The sequence below is a fragment of the Anopheles stephensi genome, chromosome 3 (assembly GCF_013141755.1).
Source record: "Anopheles stephensi strain Indian chromosome 3, UCI_ANSTEP_V1.0, whole genome shotgun sequence".
Classification (NCBI taxonomy): Eukaryota; Metazoa; Arthropoda; class Insecta; order Diptera; family Culicidae; genus Anopheles; species Anopheles stephensi.
The window spans coordinates 55032732-55053296 of record NC_050203.1 but is presented as its reverse complement, the minus strand read 5'-3'; the positions used below and the strand labels follow the sequence as shown (position 1 = coordinate 55053296).

At 42.6% G+C, this 20565-nt stretch overlaps 1 protein-coding gene across 1 annotated transcript in view; it reads right to left on the bottom strand.

Annotated features, from left to right (window-relative positions):
• Positions 1–414: 414 nt before the first annotated feature.
• Positions 415–20565, bottom strand: part of LOC118513405 — a 44127-nt gene continuing 23976 nt past the window's right edge. The window contains exons 2-7 of the mRNA XM_036059101.1: positions 15142–15350; positions 13649–13784; positions 13432–13565; positions 9786–9908; positions 8472–8700; positions 415–2407 (exon numbers count right to left, since the gene is read on the bottom strand). Coding sequence (XP_035914994.1) covers positions 2196–2407; positions 8472–8700; positions 9786–9908; positions 13432–13565; positions 13649–13784; positions 15142–15350 — 1043 coding nt within the window. The 3' untranslated portion in view covers positions 415–2195. The remainder of the gene's footprint in view (positions 2408–8471; positions 8701–9785; positions 9909–13431; positions 13566–13648; positions 13785–15141; positions 15351–20565) is intronic.

Here is a 20565-nt window from a genome sequence, read left to right as displayed (position 1 = left end):
TATTAATAAGCTGGAAACGAAACACGCTCAAAGTAGTAAAGAGGATGGTCTGTTTTTTATAGCGTTGTAACGAACTGTGATGATTAAAGAGGAATTCATCTTTTTAATAGGAAATCGTCAATCGTTGTGAAAACCGTTTAACGAAGGATTTATGGAGAAAAAATTATTATCGCTACCAAAAATACGTCGACGTGATGCTTGTATTCATTATGTCTCTTCATTATTTGCAATGAAATGAAGTTCATCAGTGTGATCAGAAAAAAAGAACATTACCTTTTACTCGCATTGGCACTCAACAGAAAGTAATCAACCTCGGAAATATACCCAGTGAACAGTCAACAGCAGCAGAAAAAGGCACCAAGTTCCACATTTTCTCAAAACCTTCTGCTACACAATGAAATGATAACCAACATGAAAACATGAAGACTGGCATGTTTATACCAGGGTTAGATTATTTATTCGCAAATACTTTCATTAGTCGCCTACAATACGTCGCTATACATCTTATACAGTCGTCTGTGTGTGCGTCTCTCTCTCTCTTTCACTCTGCCTCACTACCATCATCACACACGATTGATACATTCCCTAGACATCTTCCTTCCCCGATCGGTGTCCCTGCGTGTGTGTGTGAGCTTATATGTATGTCTGTGCTTTATTCACTCAGGCAGATGGGCTGAATGCTGGCTCACATTCCGAACGAGTACGTAGATATTGCCTTCCTAATTGTCACCTTTTATTTCCTCTCGGCTCGGCTTATCTATCCCGGGGTATACGCAACTGTACGACTTGCCTTCCATATTTACACATCCTTCAACGCGCGGCACATCATGTGGATTTTCTGCTCAACTCGTAATAATGTACCGTCTGCTGAAGTCCTTACCGAGCTCGGGACAAATAATTTTTCCCAACCCCAACGCATCGCAGTAGGATAGGTATAGGAAATTACTTTCCAGCAAAGACAGCGCTGAAGTTTCCTAGCGACGCGTATACACTCCCTCGACATAGCAGGTCGCATAGCAGGGATATATGGTCGCAGCCTGCTATTGCTGGTACGAATGGCTCCGCTCTGGATACACTGTTTTGTTTGTCTTTATGTTATCCTACCCTAGCCTCATAGTGACAGATATTCAATATTACTTCGAGTTTCACTGCATATTTTCCTCGTATTTTGGATGGTAAATAAAAGAAAAACACTCTTTATTTGCATCTTTTCACTTTAACTAGCGCACAGGGACAAAAAAAAATCTGTAGCGAATAGAATAGTGACGGGATCCGTCACGATTCTTCAATGCTGCGCCACCATCACGGGGTCATCACACCCAACCGAATCGTGAGGGAAAAAATCTGCTGAGACACTGACAGAAGAGATTTCTTTTTATTATTAAATTTGCTCCATTCAAGTCTTCAACCGCCAGCGCTTGGGGCGCACTGAGCTGTCATTCGCTTTGGACGATATTGCGTCGTTTCCGTTCTCGGTTTAAGGTTGCATCTTTCAATGACCGCTAGTCACTCTTTCCACGTTTTCCACGTTTCAATGACCGCTAGTCACTCTTTCCTCTTTCCACATCGTATCCTTTTTAATGCGGCGATCACTCGCTGTTCCACTCCGAAGAAAATCAACCCAACCTCAATCTCTTGCGGGATACTTTCGTGTTTGTGTTTGTTCATATTTTTAAATACCGAACTGCTGTTGCTGCTGCTGCTGCTGCGACTTGTCCAGTGCGACGCAGTGAACCATATTTACATTGCACAACAACGAAATAGAAATGCCCGCTATGGTTGACCCTTCTGCGGTCGGGTTTTTTGTTTATTTATTTATATTTTTTCTCATTTACTCACATTCCCATTTACTACGATTTTGATGTTTTTGCGTCCCGTTTGACAGTTTCTTCTCGCGACACGAAAACCGTTGCTCGCCCTTTTCCGACTGAATGGTTTTTTTGCGGATTGCAGACCATCTCAAAAAGAGGGAAATCGAAGGGAATGAAGGACATTTTTGTTTTCTGGGCTGTCTCCCACCACTGCTAAACGGCCCACGCTGGACCATTTCCGGGGTGTACTTGGAAGCATCAGGGGGAAAAGCTGGAAACCACTCACAAATGCAAACCGATCTGACCCACTAACCACGGGGCACCACGGGTGAAGGGCGCTGACGACTATGACTATGTTCACACCACGACCGCTGCACGGACCGTTCAGATTGGGAGGAACCGGGAGCTCCGGTGGCGACCGCAAGACGCCGGCCGTTGACCTACAGCCCATCCGGACCCGGCAAGCAGTGTCACCACGGTCGAAAACACTATTTGCATAACCGCTGCCAGTGCTGTCCGGCTGCCAGAATGCAGACCGCCGAGCGTAAGGATTATTCGTCCCGGTTCTGAACTGGATGCTGAAGATGACATGTCTCCTGGATTGGAAAAGAGTGACACAAAGAGAGGGAAAGAAAGAAAAATGTTAAAATTAGAATCATCATGCGATCAGGAGCGTCAAGACGCGGGGGAAGGGCCGCATGGAATGATTAATGGACGAGGGTGTCAAAATATGGGCGACGATAATGTTTCCCGCAGGACTCGCTAGCAAGTTCTCGGATAAACCGCACGCTCCAGAAAGGGTAAACAGTACGCCATTTTTTTCAACATTCGGGCTTTAAGAGCTTGTTTTGAATATTTTATTTTGAAAAATCTTTTGAAATTTGTGTAATTCATTCGCTCCTGAGAAATGAGTTTTATTTTTACGACACAAAAAGTAAAGCTCAATTTTCATAAAAATTGCTATATAAAAAAGAAACTAGTTTTCTGTAATATTTTCTTTAGTCAATGAAAAGTTTTTAATTAACAAATAACGGTATTCGATTACTTTTGAGTAATTTTCTTGCGATCACCTGATATGATTTCCCGTTCTGGACATCGCTGAGTAACAGATTTTGAACATCCATGGGCATTTTATGTCATTATTTATTTAAAGTATTAAGTATGTAAAGAAAAGTTGTTTTTTTTTTTAATTATTTAGAAGTATTCATGATTCTTGATTAAGCGAAATTTTTTGGGTGCAGTGATGCTCTTAGGTGATTTTTATTAATTTACAGGGTTTTTCAGTTGATAAGACAATAGCTTCCATTTTAATGGCAGGCTTCTTAGATGGAATGGCAAACAAAGCTAGTTGATATGGAAACTGCTTCAAGTGACAGGGAAATTAAAGACTTTTGATTGTGATGTCCTCAGATGATATTCTCATAGTATCAGTTAATATTATCAACCGCACTTCAGCGCTCGGGTAAGTGCGTGCAATATCACGCGAGCAATATACGGTTACTATGAGAATATCATCTGAGTACATTACAATAAAAGGTCTTTGATTTTCCTGTCATATGAAGCCTTTTCCATATCAACTAGCTTTGTGTGCCATTTCATCTAAGGATCTAATCATCTAAGGCCTACCATAACAATGGATTATATTGCCTTATCAACGGAAAAACCCTGTAAATTGAACTATTTTTCCTTCAAGTAGCAATACGACCATGGGGCGGTCCGGTGCTCGAGGCGATAACAGCATCAGTCTTCACACGGCTGGACAGGGGTTCAATTCCCATCCAGACTGCCTCCCCGTACCGTCCCCGAAGGCTGACTACGTTACTACGGGTAAGATTTAGTCACAGAAAGCCAAAAATGGCAGGCCGAGACTTCTCGAGGTCGTAGTGTCAAGGAAGAAGAAGAAGAAGCAAGGCGACCATTCTTATTCAGTAAATTAAATTGCTTTCAATAAAATAAATAAATAAATTAAAGATTCGTCAATAAAATTGAGCTACTCAAAATATTACAATGTGGTAGCTTCAACACAAATAATTGAAGTAGTTAAAAATTGGAAGAATTGGGCACTTTATTTTGCTGATCACTGTAATAAAACCCGTTGTCGACTTAGCCGACTATGATACAACACGTAGCATACATTTCAATCTTATATTTTCAACAACTAATAAACAAGCAAAAGTGCTTTAAAAAAACTTATTTTATAGAGACTTAGAGTCTTCGATGGCAGTGCGGAAAGCGCGTCTTCTTTGTCCGGGTGATTGTATATTTGATTTAAATTGAGACTGATTAGCATTCAACTCAATAACTTAACAAATAATCTACTTAACTTTATTTTATTTGAAAATAAATGCAATGTGTAAAGTTAACCAAGGAACCCCTGGGCGAACTCACAAGTGACTTCAAGCTCATAATAGTTCTCCCTGATTAGCTGATTCGATGTAACCTTAACTTCCATTCCGCTAGAATCTTCCAAAGCTAGAGTCTTTATCCGCCACCGAAAGGCTATGTTCAGAACTGGTGGACTGATCATGGAAGTACAAAAATAAAACAAATATCTAAATATCTATTCTGAACTGATGACATATCATGCTGGTTTATTTTCTTGGAAAACGTAATACAGTCTAAACTAACAATTATTGGTTCACAATAATACCAGAGTATTTGCTCTTCTTTCAAGAAGGATTCCAAGAATGCTGGTTTTACTGTTATTTAAATGTAATACCTGGTATCTCAACGGAATATTTAAATTATTTCGTGTTTCTCTTTTATCCAATAATGTTTAGTTTTCCTTTTCAGTAAATAGAAAGATTATAGCAATTATAACTAACGATAGCTTTGTTAACAAAACCATCTGGTGAATTCCGCGAACTTGCGAAATTTGTTAACCTAAAATGCTTCCTCAAGCAACTTTGGGGAACAAATCTAGTTCAACAGAAACGCACAATCATGCTCAACCTTTCCATCATTGCCATGACCTACGCCACACACATACAATCTGCGTGCCATTTATTTGATCGTGACGTTTTTCCTTCCTCTCCCCATATTAAACCATCTGCAGCATACATCGAATGCAGATGGAAAGCGAAGCAAATGCAAAGCAAGAGAAACGCAAAAAAGCATTCCCACTGATGTAAGGTTCGACAAATATGAAAATCATTACGCTAAAAGTTTTTCCCCCGTCCAGTAGGTCAAACACCCGCGTTTCGCTTCGGGTCAGTTCGGTTTAATTTTACCTCGTTCGCGCGGCGTGCATCTGTCCCGCCAGTCCGAGTACTTGCTGGCCGAACGATAAAAAACACAAATTTCCGAGTGAAATGATTCGTTGCCTGCCTGCCTGCCTGACTTTCTGCACTGGCAGTTCCAGACTGCGCCGTGCATAGTTATGTTTCCTGGAACCGTTTGGCAGGGTGGTATGGAAACTGTTGACATATCAACCTTTCATGTTTGCTCGCATGTTCCGAACGGTGGCAACCCTTCAACAGATTCCGCTCACACACACACACACGTACTGTTGGTGATGGATATAGAAACTAGTAGAGGCTAGTTTTCTGTTCCGGACCGCTGTGAAAAGCATGGGAAAGGTGTAAAAGGAACACGAACAAAGGCCTTTGTGCCCTGCATTTTAGCCACGATCCTTTTTTATTTTCGCAAAACGAGCATGTAAATGAAACCCCTTTTCAGTGCAACGGTCAACAGGCTAGGTGTGACCGTCTCGACATGGTTGGCAGGTTGAACATTTTCCGGTGGACGACACGTTGGCCGTGTGAATAATCGAAAGGAAATGTAATAGGCTTTCTATCACTCGTCTCGTCTATAAAGAGCTTACGGACGATTGCCGGGCAAGGAATGTAGCGTAAGCTTGTCCGTGCATGCTACGCGAACGAACAGGCATGGCAAAAAGGGGGTGTCGAAATTAGCTTCATTCGTTGTTGGTGGTTGTAATTCGGTTCAGGAAACGGAAACTATCGTTCGACGCTTGTAATTGATATGGACGATACTTATTGATTGGAAGTAGGTAGCGAATTGAGATGAATTGCCGTGTAAATGGCTGTAATTGAGAACGTGACAAGCAGAAAGAAGTTTGAAGCCGTTCGCAACTTACTAAATTGTTTAACTGCACCGAACAAAGCGCGTAAAGTATGCAATCCGCATTACAAAACGCCTAAAGTTATGCAAATTCTATCTTTTACACTTCCAACGCTATTTTCCTTTTCTAATGTGTAATTTCTTAAGGCACAACGTCATTGCAAAGTCATTAATAAACTTGCACAATAGTATGCCAGTTCCTACCCATCATTACTTCCTCCCAAAAAGCACATCGATCTTTGGTAATCTGTGTGAGTTTAAGGTTTCAAATTGTTTCATTTTGACTCGAGTTGTAACAAGTACAGCAGCAGGCTTCAGTTACTTATTCTCTTACTTCCAGCCTTCCTTCTCCACAAACTGTTGAAAGGCATACCGGATAGCATACCAGCTACCCGCTTTTCAATCTACCAGAAAATGCAATATCATTACAATGTCGGTCAAATTTGCATCACCGGGCACGAGCTGCAGTGAGCATTTTGCCAGCCCGCACAGGATGCATAATGGTTGGTAATTCGGCCAATGGCAAAACGTACCTCTCGCACACACACACACAAAAATCCTCCCCGAAGGAGAAAAAAAACTCCCCGACGAACCAGACATCTTGTGATTATTCGTCCGATGATCGCTACGCCCCGCCAAAGAAAAGGTGCTGTTTTAGCGCCACGCGGAAACAGGCAGATCGGTTTTGTCGGTTCGGTCACGTAATAACATTTTCCCTTTTTTCGTCATCGACCATCGGAAAACGCTTGCAGCGTGCATACAGGCCCGCGTTGAGGTCGGCTACCGGGGCGCCTCCATCCGTTAATGGTGAGGACGGGTGCAATAAGAATCGTTGCAATAAGAAAAACAAGACACACACACACACACCATACTGAGACAGAAAAAACGTGGAAGAACGTTGTTCTCCGCTGTAATCGACCGTGAAAGGGCGAATGGGCGGTGGTTTCGGTCGAGGTTCGGTTCACTTTGACTTTGAGCTTCCGTTCTCATCTGCATGCGAACCTCGCGATGAATGTGCCGTTCTGCAAACTAATTGAATTCGGTGCCTTCACATTTTGGCAAAGACAAAGAGAGAGAGAGACTGAGGCACCAGACACAGGCGACAGATGGGCAGTGTAAACGTGTACGGGGAGTTCCACGAAAAATGTTTTGGCACAAAACCATCATTGCTGAAGCGTCGTCGGCGGGTGACCTACCGAAATTCACCGTATCCACCGTACTTGCATGCGCAAGCAACGAGTTCTCTGTTGGTTTGACTATTGGTTTGGCATGCTTCAACAGGGTCTATTAATTTTGGATATTGAACGAGAGTTTTCAATAGAAATTGTTGAAATTATAAGGAAGAACGTTTAGCTTTTAACGCAGTCAACAATATCGCTTCTAACCATTCTTAAATTACTCATTCGTCTAGTTAAAGTAACAACAATCATTTTTGGGGAAAATGTCAATCAAGTTTGTAAATTTTAAGATCTGTGATCTTTGATGATCAATCTAACTCTCTTTTAATGAGAACTGTTAGCAGTCATTTTTGGAAATTTGTTCTTAATCATTCCCATTTTCTCTTAACATTTTTGGTGACAAATGTAAGCAATAGGAACACATCTCACTGTTCCTGTGATACAAAGCTTTCCACAAAACTAGAGGTTTATGTGCATTGGCTGTATAGCTTACAGGAATCTTGAAGCTGTTTTCTTCCACCAATGGTACTCCATTTCGAAGAGTCCTAGAGATATCGTAATGTGAATCGTGATAAGCACATAATATTACATACGACGTTAACGCGAATATATGATATATGAATCTGGGTTTAGATGACAAGCTCATAGATTTATCAGCAAACGATCTGCACATTATACACGCATTTCTAAACCGAGGAATATATTGTAAGCGTTTAGCGTTCTCAGGATCACTCCTCGCATTATATCTTGTGCTATAAGATAGGACCAATATAGACATATTCATTCCAGGAAATCGTCATATGCTTTAAACACCACTCATAACCATTATGATCTACGTACCCGTCATATACTTCAAGCAGAAATTTATAAATTATGAATTTAATGAATTATAAATGTTAAACCTAGCCAAGGGCAATTCGTGCCAATCCTGCCAATTAAACGATTTTAAATACCAAATGCTCATTTCTCCAGAACACGGAAGGCTGATTGATATTCCTAGAAAATGGGTTCTTCTCAATAACCTTATCTTTCCTCTGTGCACGTCTTAAACATCCCTTCTAATGATTCTACCTCTCAACTTTGATATCTTCAGTAAGGTTCTATTCTTAGTATTTAGAATTGAAATGTGAATGATTGCTAACAATTGGTGGATTTAATTTGTGCAGCTAAAAATTTTGCTAAAACGGTATAACGATTTTTTTAATTTATTGTACACGAAAATGTACTAAGAATTCCTTAATCAATTCTCCCATAAAGGAACATATTGAAAGTCAGCCCGAAAGTATGCAATCTGCATGACATATTTATCTCAAATTTCTTGCTTATTTTTTTTGTTTTCCCACCACGGCAATGGGAAACATTTCTCATCGTTATCATATTTCTTCAACCATCAAATTACCTTGTATTTGCGTCATGTACGCATCGCTGTTCTGATTGTCGAAATCACTGCCGTCGTGATGATGGTAGGAAGATGCGGCCGACGACTGGTCGTAGATCGAGTGTACGTAGTTGACTGGATTCAGCCCGACCGGTGAGGCCGAGGCCGCCATCAGCTTGGGCCGCTCGTCCTCGATCCACCGATCGACGCGCTGCTCGTAGACGTCGTGAATTTTAGCAATGCAACTAAACTGCAGATGAAAGAAAATCCACGCACGGTTGAGTTAGTTTCTGCCGGCTTGCAATACGACGGAAACTGCTGAGTGGCTTGCCGATAAACATGAAACAAAAAGTGCGGAAGGAAAAAAAAGCCTCCAAGATGAAACAGTACGCAGCTAACTAACTAACCAACTAACGAACCCATGTTTTTTTTTGCTTCGTGTTTTTGCTAATCAATGTCACGCATCATCGATCGACGTAAACAGAGTGTCGAAGGCCTGGGGAAAGACGCCCGATGGGTTCGCGGTACACGATAGAAAAGATAAATAGCTGGAACACAAACGAATCCTTTGCCACTTTTTCCTCGCGTTTCAACCGCCCAGCGCCCCAACGAAGGCGGGAAAAAACGGCGGCAACTTTCCGCCTTTCCTACCGACGGCACACGATTTGTGTGAACATGAAAGCGACTGATGGCTGCCTCTTGAAGCAAGCGATTATTTATGTTTGCGGAAAAAAGCACCAATGGACGAGCGGTGGAAAATAGCGGCTCGGTTGCCTTTCGTGCAGAGCGCGCTCTTTCTACAGATGAAAGCGAAAAGTGTGGCGGCTGAAAAAGTCAACTGACAAACGGAGTGGAATGGAGAAAACGAACTCGTTACTTCTTATCTTTCATATTTGTACATCTTTTCATGCACGACACTTTCACGTCCCCTCCTACCACCCCGCATAGGAGCGTCAAGTTGGAGTCGCAGTTTTCCTGGTATGTCGTCAATGTGGCGGAAAATGACGATGTTGTTTGTTTCCGGCAGAAGTTAGACTCTGTCAGCTGAAAACAAGTGCTGCGACTGTTTCGTAGCAAAGTCAATGAGGCAACATTCAATAAACGAGTGAAAGTATGTTTTGGGACACATTTTATCCAATTTTTGGGTTTGAAAGTTTGAAGTTACTCATTTAGTTTTCCCGAGTGAGCAACTGATTCTCTTGTTAAGAATCACATTAAGCATTTGATAAGTAAAATTAGCAAAGGATCGTTATAAGAGCTAAGATTCATGTTAAGACCTTAAAATAGTCTATTAGTCTGTTTGAACATTTTATCTGCAACACACACATCACCTACTTTCAGTTTACTTCGTCCGAGAAAGTGATGGGAAAGGTGAAAAAACAACCCGAGCGTTGACGTGTCGAGTCCGCTTCGATGATCCTTGTACACCGGGTATTGCATCATTTGTGATGCATTGACCTGTAAAAAAGAAAAGAATGAATCCATTATCAGACATTATTTTACAGCAATTATTTTCGATTTATTCTTTAATGGTTAGTAAGCCTTTCAAAACCAATAAAATCCACTAAGTGACTAAGATCCACTAACAACATAAGATCCCTAAGTGACATCGGGGTTGATTTATTTTTAACACAAAAATTTAAGAGAATTCAATGATCAGGTCTGATTGGCTGAGTATTGGCTGTTTTTTTTCGGGAAGATTTTTGAAATTTAACCTCACTGATCATGCTTTTAACCATCGACGCAAATCTCATATATCTCCTCGACAGATTAAAACTTCATTGAACCTGCTGGTCAACTAGTCCAAATGTAATCGAGTGGTGATAACCTGATAGTGAAATATCATTTACAACAAACAGTGAAAGGTAGAATTTTTGAATTTCATTTTTCCTTTTACATTTTAACCGGTTTAGCATTGAGAGACTGTCAGGCTTCTTGATATTCCTGTCATTTGAGATCTATTCCTAGTATTGAAGTCAGCTAATCTAGCATTTAACATGGATCCTCTTGAAGCAATTGTTAGGCGTTCAGTGGCCTTCTTTCACGTTGACGGTTGAGGTCGGCAAAAAATACCACTTTTTAAACCAATTTCTGTATACCCAGTGCTATCGATAGCATTGAAGATGGGGTAGACTTCATTATTGTTGGGAGATGTGCTCCCTGTGGCTTGCCGAAACCTTCTGATCTCTCCTGCATTACATGTGCTCCTTTTTAAGTCTGCTACAAGTGCTAGTCGCGCCTTATTCGACAGCCCGTTGATGTCTCTTTTTAGGTGCTTGTTGTTACGCTAGTAACATGGAAGCTACAGCATTATCTCCTCTGCACATTTTCCATCTATCGATGGGCTCAAAGATTTAAAAATTTCTTCCACTATATTATGGCAGAACATCAGACATATTGCACAACGATCACAACATTGAAAGTGAAACAATTTCGCACAAGTTATAAACTGCTGTATTCTGACGACTTGCAGGCTTGAGAGGCTGAATCTGACATTGTTAACTGTGCTGTTCTCCTCATTCCACATGTTGCTTGTTGTTCTGGTGCTCAATGAGCTTCATGTGCTAACGTATAAAAATGATCCGTGAAAACGTTCTCAAGAAGAAGATTACCAAGACTATTGGTAATAACTTAATTATAAATTAGCTGGCCACTCAGCTCCGCGAATTAGCGTAATGAGTAATTTAAGTGTACTGTTAATCAGTTCAACCCTTCAAGAGCATTACAAGATGATGATTACCCAAGCGTTTCGACTATTACTTCGCGAGTAGGCAAGGATTTTAAGGGCCACCACAGCCTTGAATCTTCAATTTATGCTATTGTTAAATCAATTTTGGACACCAACACAACCCTTCAACATCGATAGGTTGGAATACTGGCAAAAGAAATGTGCACGAGCGATATATAGTTACGCATAATAAGACACCGTCAAGTCGCCACGCGCGCACTTTCCGACGCGCATGTCAACAGCGAGCTGGCAACCGGACCCGACACGTGGACACGCGCTTCCGCTCCACGACAGCCGCTACCAGCGAACCAGCCAGGTCAGTTTAACGCCAAAGCGGGTCATTTGCAAAATATTCCAGCCGATGTTAGTCAGTTACGATTCAGAGATCAGGGAATAAAGTAAGCTTTTTGTAAAAAGTACTCCCACTGTGTCGTTTCTATAACTATATTACCTATTGCCTTGGTCTCGTGACGCTATATATCAAAATAACCAGGCTAAGTTCTCATTATTCTGAATCAAATCCTTCCAAAATAACAAGAGCCAAACGACGAATCAGTGCAATTTTACTTAAGCTTATCAGTACTGAATTCAAATCAACTGAATTTGGTTCTAAATATAAAATTTTAAAAATGATTTCTTCTTATCTAGCTCTTGGATGACTCAAACAATCTCAGCATTAGTATAAACAATTTTTAATTAACCTTGCGTTGTACGTGTTGCGTCTTACAAAACCATGCTTTTATATTCTTCTATTTATTTACTTGTTTGCAGTGAAGTTTATTGCAATTTATGCCTTATTGTTTTGCTAGTATAAGAAGGTCATTCTTATTGTTGGCTGAATGAGCTTCATGGTCAGACCGATCATAAAATGGCTTAGTACACTTCCTGTACAGCTTGTAGTTAGATAGCCATTACCCACTAAGGGAGGATGATAAGGATGGAATTTGAACCCCAGTCCTGCTGTGTGAATAACGGCACCGCTATTGCCTCCACTGCCGGTCCGTCGCAGTTTAGGATAGTTCTATAGGCAATATTAGGCTATATCAGTTTTATACAAAAATAAACAAATCGTAAAATTCTTTGCTGCTCTACGGATACTACAATTATAAAGCTTAAGGATCCAACTACCAAATAAAAAAGCCATGTATCTGAACTCTGTCCCGAAATGATGAATCTTTGCTACAATTTCTTCTCATGTTTACCTCGTGCCAACAAAATCGCTTCACAACTCAAAACCCGTCACACCAGAAACGCCACTATCACTTCTTCTTCCGGCGTCCGATATGCGCAAGGGGCTGGTCAGTCTGGGCGGGTGGGAAGCAAAATTACATGCACACTATCGCCGACTCAACCCAGCTTCCCAGCCGGTACAGTATCCACCTCCCCACAGGGGATTTAGCAGGGTGTTGTGCATCGTTCAAGATACTGTCCAGGCCCCGGGAACCTTATCCCACAAAACATTAGCACACTCACACGAAGGAAACACGTTCCAACATACACAAACTCCATCACCGGCTCGAGCAAACACCGACACATACTGGGGGCAGCCATCTGGAGCCAACACCGTACGACACTGTTTCCAATTCCCCAAAGGGAACTCTGTGCTCGCTACTCGGCATCGTCAAACCGAAAACCACCATCCTTGCCCAGCGCCCGAGCACGGAGTTTACGGGGTAAATAAAATACAAACTGAGCAACCTGAGAGTGGCTTACGAGAGTGGAGATTTAGATTCGTAATGCTGCCAGAATTACTGCCTGGTAGCATTTACTATTTACTACGGTGCAGCATTTGCCGTGCGGCGAACTTTCTCTCCCCCAAGCTCTCCCGTCACGGCCCGGGCAGCTTCTAAACACATCGCTTCCGGGGCTGGTTTCAGGGAAAGCGACGCAAACGTTCCATCATGCCAAGGGCCCGTTTCTTGTCGCAGTGTGATGACAGGGATTTGTCGACACCGGAAGATTGATATTCCGAAGGATTAAAGTTTTAATTAAATACATAAAACGATTTCCCATGTTGATTGAATTTCTAACTCCTTCTATCCCGCTTACGCCCTCCCCCCCCCCCCCCACCACCCCATACGAATGGCCTTCGGGGGTGGTGAAAGCTTTCGCTCCGTACAGCAGACACACAAACCATCGGTTCCGTATCGGATTTCAATGTCACACGATCTAAGCCCTCCGGCTTCGGTAGCTTCCTGGAAGTGAATGCGTACGGCATCGCCTCCTTCCAACGATACGAAACGAAGGACATACCTTTTTGTCATCCAACAGCCAGGTAAGATTGGCAGCTGGTTTCGAGTTGTAGGACGTGCAGTTACCCAGCACTACGTCACCTATTCGGTAGAACTGTTTGATGCCCGTAATTAGCGGCTTTGTAACAGGAACATCTGGCGGGGGAAAAAATCGAACAGAAAGATATTAATGATGACTCGAAATTTCAGCACCAACAATCGATTATCGCTACACTTACCGACAACTTCCATCTCGCTGGATACGATCATCGTATCGAACGAGGGCAGATCGGCCGACACTTCGCAGCTGTATTTGCCCGTCGCCGTTGGCTCCACGGCCATCAGTGTGAGATGGCTACCGTTCGACTGTGGGCGCTGTTAGAAATCAAATAGAAAACAGGTTCCCAGATGAAAAATGCACACGAGTTTCTCCCTCTCTTTTTTTTCACAGTTTTCTCTTGCACGGGGGGACACTTTTTACTTCCTTTTTGCCAACATCAAACATTTTAGTATAAAGCGAGCGAGGACAAAAAAAGACCGGGGACTTGTTTGCAGAAGCGTAAAATCATATGCAACTGGGATACGACTAGTTTTTCACACATTTGTGTGTGCGTGTGTTGCTATAGTATCAAACGTACTGCTTTGTTTATTATTGTACCGTACACTGACCGAGCGCTGTTTGCTGTCAATGGTTGATCTGTCAAGCGGAAGAAAAACTCGCGTTTTATCGCACTAGTTGTGCTGTTAGCGCTTTTGTGTGATGTTCTTTTTTTGTCCTTCTCTAGTTTGAACATATTTTTATTGATCGTTTGAAACTTAAATGAACTTATTGTGCGTTCCGTGTGGCAGGGTCTGTTTAACGACTTGTAATTAAAATACATTAATTGACTGAAGTTTGATTGAATACTGGTTCCGCTCACTATAATTGACAGCAAACTATTTTACAAAAACGCTCGGATATTTTCTCAAACTTTCTCTCTACTGTGAGATTGGGACAGCAGCGCAAAACGTATTCAATCGAATCGAAAACACATTTTACAAACGACCAGCGCGCAATGAGGTAGAAATTTGAAAACTGCACCGACAGACACATCATAAGTGTGCAACAGTGCAACACAATCAGGTCATTATACGATGCCGCTCCATCGACTAACCCAATTCCTCTTCCGGAAACTAATTGTGCACGGGCCTTTTCTACTCCCGAGCCGCCATGTAAGCCTGGCGAGCCGATTCAGCATCGTTAATCAGAGCAACCAGCTGAAATGCACCGACTGCACACAGTCACTGCAAAGAATGGTTTTCGCAGTAGAAAAAAAGCGCGTGTGCTCGTGAGAGAGAGACAGTGAATGAGAGACAGAATGGTAAAAAACAAACCACCACCAGGCACAACAAAGGAATGATAATTATGATCCCGTTGATCTGTGTAACAAAATTGTGCGCAAGTGTGGGAAGAAAATTCCCGATTAGAAATCATCGTCATCCGGTGCAGTGCGCTGCAGCCCTTTCGGTGATGCATTTCCAACCCCTGTACTGACGTTCCGGCTGATTCGAACCCGTGGCAGACTTGTGGCTTCCATCCCGGCGAGAGCAGTAGCAACCGCTGCTGGTAACATTTCTGCATCTAGCTAGCTTTCGCAGAAGCGATTCTCACAACGGTAACGTGCGCCAGATAAGGGAAAGGAAGGCGGGTAAATCGTGACTTCCGTGCCACAGCTTCACCAAACGAACTCACCTCCACCGACAGTCCCGCGACGACGAACGATTTCAGGGCGGGAATTTCCTTCGGTGTGTAGCGGAAAAACTCGCGCTTTCCCTTGTACCACTTGACGGAGTACAGCTCGGCGCCCTCCATGTCGTAATGGCAGATCAAATTTGCATTATCGCCCCGCTTGATGGCGACCGGAACACTGACGCGCACGTCCTTCAGCGTGATGACGAGATCTGCGAGAATAGAGAGCGAGAGAGAGAGAGAGCGAGAACGAAATCGGGATGAGCTAAAGATCGTTTGGTGATGGAAATTGCATTTATGAAAAGCTTCACGTGAAGGGTAAGCGGTGGACGGATTAGTGGTGGCTGGGGGCATTGGCACATGGATACCCAACACCCGATGGCAAAGCGAAACCCATCTGTGCCCGCACGCTCGGGTGTCGATAGAGTCAATAATCGACTTTAAGCGATTTTGCCGACGTAACGATTTGGGATCGGATCGCTTAACGATAAAAATAGAATGAGATAAAAGTGTTTTTATGCACGATAATGTTCACACCAAAAGCGCCGTGTTGGACGGTTTAGTACTGATCGGATTTGTTAAGCGAATGAAAGAGTGAAACTTCATGGAATTGCAACTGATAAGGTGAAATCGATGCTTAAGCCTTTTTTTGTTGCTCGTTTAGGGAGATGAAAGCGGTTTACGGTAACTAATCGAGGAATTATGTTTTTCAGCCCAACTCGTTCATATTTGTATGAAAGAATTAAGGATTCTAGTGAGTCCGATCCGATAATCCGGCAAGCTGTGAATCTAAAACCACTTCAAACAAAACCTTTTAGTAACAAAACATTTGCTTTTATCCAATGGATGTTTTATTAAACATATTTTAAGGGATGATTTTTTAATTTTTTCATAGTTTATATTTTCATACTGCAAATCAACGTAAGAAAAGGAGACAGGCATATTCGTCTGCTACGGTGCTGCAAGTCAGTCCACATTTGATACAGCGGGTCCACCTGTGTTGGCGTTGGGCTCGGGAGTGGTCACCGGGTACAGCCTCGTAAACAGTGGAGTCACTCCAGCTGTTGCGAGATGGAATCTGCCGATCGCTGTGAGTTCGATGTTGACTTGGTCGATCACGGGCTGTGTCATTGCTGGGCTACTTGGAGAACATTGCACGCAGAATTTGTACTGTCCAAATAACTGTGCTTGTTTGTTTCAGTCCAGACCCAGGATAGACGACCTGAACAAACCAACCCTCTATCAAAGCCATAGCCACAACAATAGAACCGGACCAAAAAAAAACCAAAACATACATATTCACATACACAATAGAAATGGACAACAACCACCCATCTTCACAGCACAACCGAGCATTCCCGGGATATGGCAAATAGCTAGAAGGAAATGCTTAGTTAATTTTGTGTAATTTTGTTATTTGTGAATTTAATTCGCATCCACCACATGCAGTGATGGCAATACAGCATCAGTCTGTCATACTTAATAAATAAATAAAATATATAAATAAGTCATATAAATAATTCATAGATATCCATGGGGCGGTCCGGTGGCCGAGGAGACAGCGGCGCCGGTCTTCTATTAGCAGATGTAATTTACAGTGCATTTTCATTGCTGGCCTGCAGAGTAGAAATATTGATTTACCATTCTCCTATAGTCCTGCATCGACTTTAATATACCAATGTCGACCTCTCAGGAAAAGAGACTTTTTCTTCATCTTTTTGGCCTTACGACCTCTCTGCCTGCCATTTCTTCTCCTTTCGGGACTTATTGATACCGCATAGTTGGATAGTCAGTCCTCGCTATGGGGGAACGACGGCTCAGATGAGTCTTGAACCCCAGTCCTACCGTGTGAAAACCAGCATTGCTGTCACATCTTACTGGTAGTATTTTATGGCTTATTATATCATATTGTAGCTCTATTAATCTATGTCAAGTATACAACAATAATTATAATAATAACCAGTCAAACGCTAGTACAAACATATACTAAGGAAGCTCTTTAAACCATTTAAGATGTTTCCTGGGTCCATCTTGCTGTTAATTTATTTAATTACTTATATACTAGCTCTGTATTTTCTTTTTTTCTTCTTATACGACATTCTGATACAAATTTCTTAATCCTGTATCTCACAAAAAAAATAAAGATCAAGAACAAGTCACAGTATTCTTGGTCCAGCATTTTTTTATTATTTATAAAGCACGGCCTGACCGTATTGTTTAGAAAATTTTTTATTAGGTTAAGCAAGGTTCGTCATGAAATTGTTGTTTAAGTTAACGAATGAAAACTAATGTACTCTTTCATGTACTTTGTTTAGTAAAGCAAAAAAAAGACATGGTTTACGCCTAAATGTAGGCAATACGTTGTACTGCAGTTGAAGGGATACGTTGCACGAGCTTTCACGAAGCTTTAAGATAACTAAAGTAGCAATACGGCCAGGCCGTTTCTTACGAATAAAAAAGTCGAGTCTTTTACCAAAAAAAAATATTACCATAAAGCTACGGGCACATAAATCATACTTGTTTGTTTAAAAATGATATCATTAACAATACACAAACGATTCTTTTCTTCCAAAATCAACACGCAACTTCTTCCATTTCCGGCCGGCTGTAATAAAACTCTAGCCTCATTAATCTACCTTTAGCATAAGCGGTTCACTTTAAGTTCTGTTTAACTTTTCCCTTACTACTTTAACTAAGCTAAAGGTAAACAACGTCTCACTCCCTCATTACCCTTCTGGGGAAGGGGGTAAAAAATGCAGAAGAAAAAGAGTAGCGCTACGGAAGTAAGAGTCCGGGCGATCAAACGTACGTAAGTCACCAAAGCAAAGTTTTCCTGCTTCCAATCAAACAGCCAAGCAAACTTCTCATTAGCCAAGTCGGAATTTTAAGCGTTTCCTTCGCTTTTTCTTACACAATGTAACACTTTTTTCTCACACACTTTTCCGAACTAGTTTAAAAGCTTTTTGGGGGGGGAGAAAAACTATTTCGTACACCGGCCAAGCACGACCACGGTACGGATATGTATGTCGCTGGAAAGTCGTCGCACAATGGACGCTGTAAAAACCCCCCCACTCCAGAACACAGCGCAAAGATAAAACAAAAATTGCTGTAAGTCGAGCACCCGTGTACGTGTTCGTCGCAGGCAAGCGTTTCAAGTGTAATTACACCGTTGGAAAGTAATTAAATTTCACTGTTACGCCAATTTCGATGGCGAAAGTCTGTTTTTAATCGACTACTACAATTTGTCCGCTTGTTTTTCTGTCTGTGTGTGTGTGTGTGTGTGTGTGTGATGGCCTTCATTGAGTACCGAGGACGGTAAAGGAGATGTAGCTTCGGTGTTGAACAGCCACAGCACGCCCCACGCTGGGGGTTTAGATGGTGCAGATTAAAGATGGAAACAATGGCCCTTCGACAAAACACGCAGCTTACGCGAAGCTTACGAAGCGGGGTGGGACATAAAATAAAGATTTGTTACCATCGTGAGATACCGGACAACAATGGCCCACTAAAAACGAGGAAAAGAGGTTGTCGCAGGATCACAACAATCTCCGCCGCACTGGCTGTGGCTCGCGGTGATTGCCCAAGTGTCACACGGTTCGCCCCATTTGACAGATAACCGTTTATCTGGCGTGCCAGGATGAAGCAGGACCATCCGAAGCTGGTAATAATAAAGACGTCTTCGCCTGACTGCCATAACAATACGATTGGCAATTGTATCGCTGCTGCGTGAGATGGCAAGGCACCGGCACGTACCGGGCTGCTGATGCGTTCCCGCGAGACATCAATTGTAGTTGCCAATTAGAAGGGAACAAGTAAGAAAACGGTTGTCGCACTGGCTGTCGCCCATTCAACCAGTCTGCCACATGTTGCACATGTAAGCAAGCACACGGGCTTTGTTGTGCACCTACGGCTGGACATAAATCCCGTGCAGCACATGACGATAATCGCAAGGAGGTGAGTTCTTGTGGCCAGATCTTGATCTTGTCTCTGGTGGCGAATACATTTCGCTTACGTGCCATCGACATTCCGACTCCGAACTGTACATGGTGCTTCGCTCACTTGATTGTGATGGAAAAATTGATAAAATATGTGAACGACGGTGGCCATAAAGCGGCCATCTTTATAGGCCGTTTGCCGGTGTTACAGACAGGACGACACCCTTGGTTGGGGATTTCGGTTCCCAAGTCTCCTCTTTTTTCTTCTGCAAAGCTCACTACTGTAGCCTGGTAGATGTGCAACAAAATGACAACCTTGGCTGGTGCCAGCTTGCTTGCCCCCCCAACTCTAAACCGTAAAGTGTTCTGCTAGATTTCACTTCAATTCGCCATATTCTTTTCCTTCTTCCTTCTCGGGACGCTTTATTTTTTTGGAAAAAGGGCAACACAAACTTTTGATCATTAACGAGACATTATCCGAACCTCGGTGCTGGTGAACACTATTTTGCACGACTCCTTGAAAGATTTTTCGGCTCGAGAATTTCTCCACTCCAGTTGCTGCTTTTCTTTTCTCTGTTGGCGTAAGTAAACTTTCGCCTCTCGCGTTGGACAAAGAAGGGGGTCGCTCCTGAGCAAGGAACAACGGGCACGGGCGGTATCCCGCTTTCTCTAACTATGAGCTCAAAAAGCCATTATCCTTGTGCCGCTCGTTCGCGTACCATTTGCTGGATGTGGGGAAGTGGTTTAGTTTTTAGTGCGCGAAATCGAGCGCTGCAGTGTAAAAAGTTTTCTTTCTCCGTTTCCTGGTGAAGCAGCCGAAAGCAGGACCTCGATTTGCTCCCCGGCAAGGTTTATCACTGGCGTGGCGTATCGCGCTCATATGATACCGCGTCCGGTGCAAATTGAGATCGAGCATCGTTAAATTAATGGACGGCCCTTCTTCTTCTTCTCCTCCTCGATGAACTAAGGTATAACGCACCGCCGGGCGTAAGTTCTTCGATACACTCACACCCCCTTTCCCTACATGCAAATCATCCCGCAAAACGAATCGCATCAAACTAAAACCCTTGTCTACTGGTGGAGTTTCCCCCCCAAACCCGGATTCGTTTCGCCATTTTGACTCCGTTTAGGGAAACCGTTTAGCGCGCCACATAATTTATGTGTTTTTCGTCAAGATTTATAGACATTTCAGGAGCAGTAATTTGATGCTCCAAGTTGTCCGCTGTGAGCTAGGTGAGCAAAAACTAGAATCTCAAACCCAGTTCGGTTCCAGTTCGGCGTAAGATTCATTTCTGGATCACTTCCAAATGAAAACGTAGATCGGTTGTTCGTGCTGTTGGCCGGTTCGCTTTGTTTTTGCTTGCCCCAGTTCCGAGTTTCCGAGACGGACGGCCCTTTCGTTCGGAACTAATGTTTTAATAGGCTAAGCGCCGGAATGGAGAGAGAGAGAGAGTTTACGGCTGGCTTTTCATTTTGTTAATCACTATTTTAG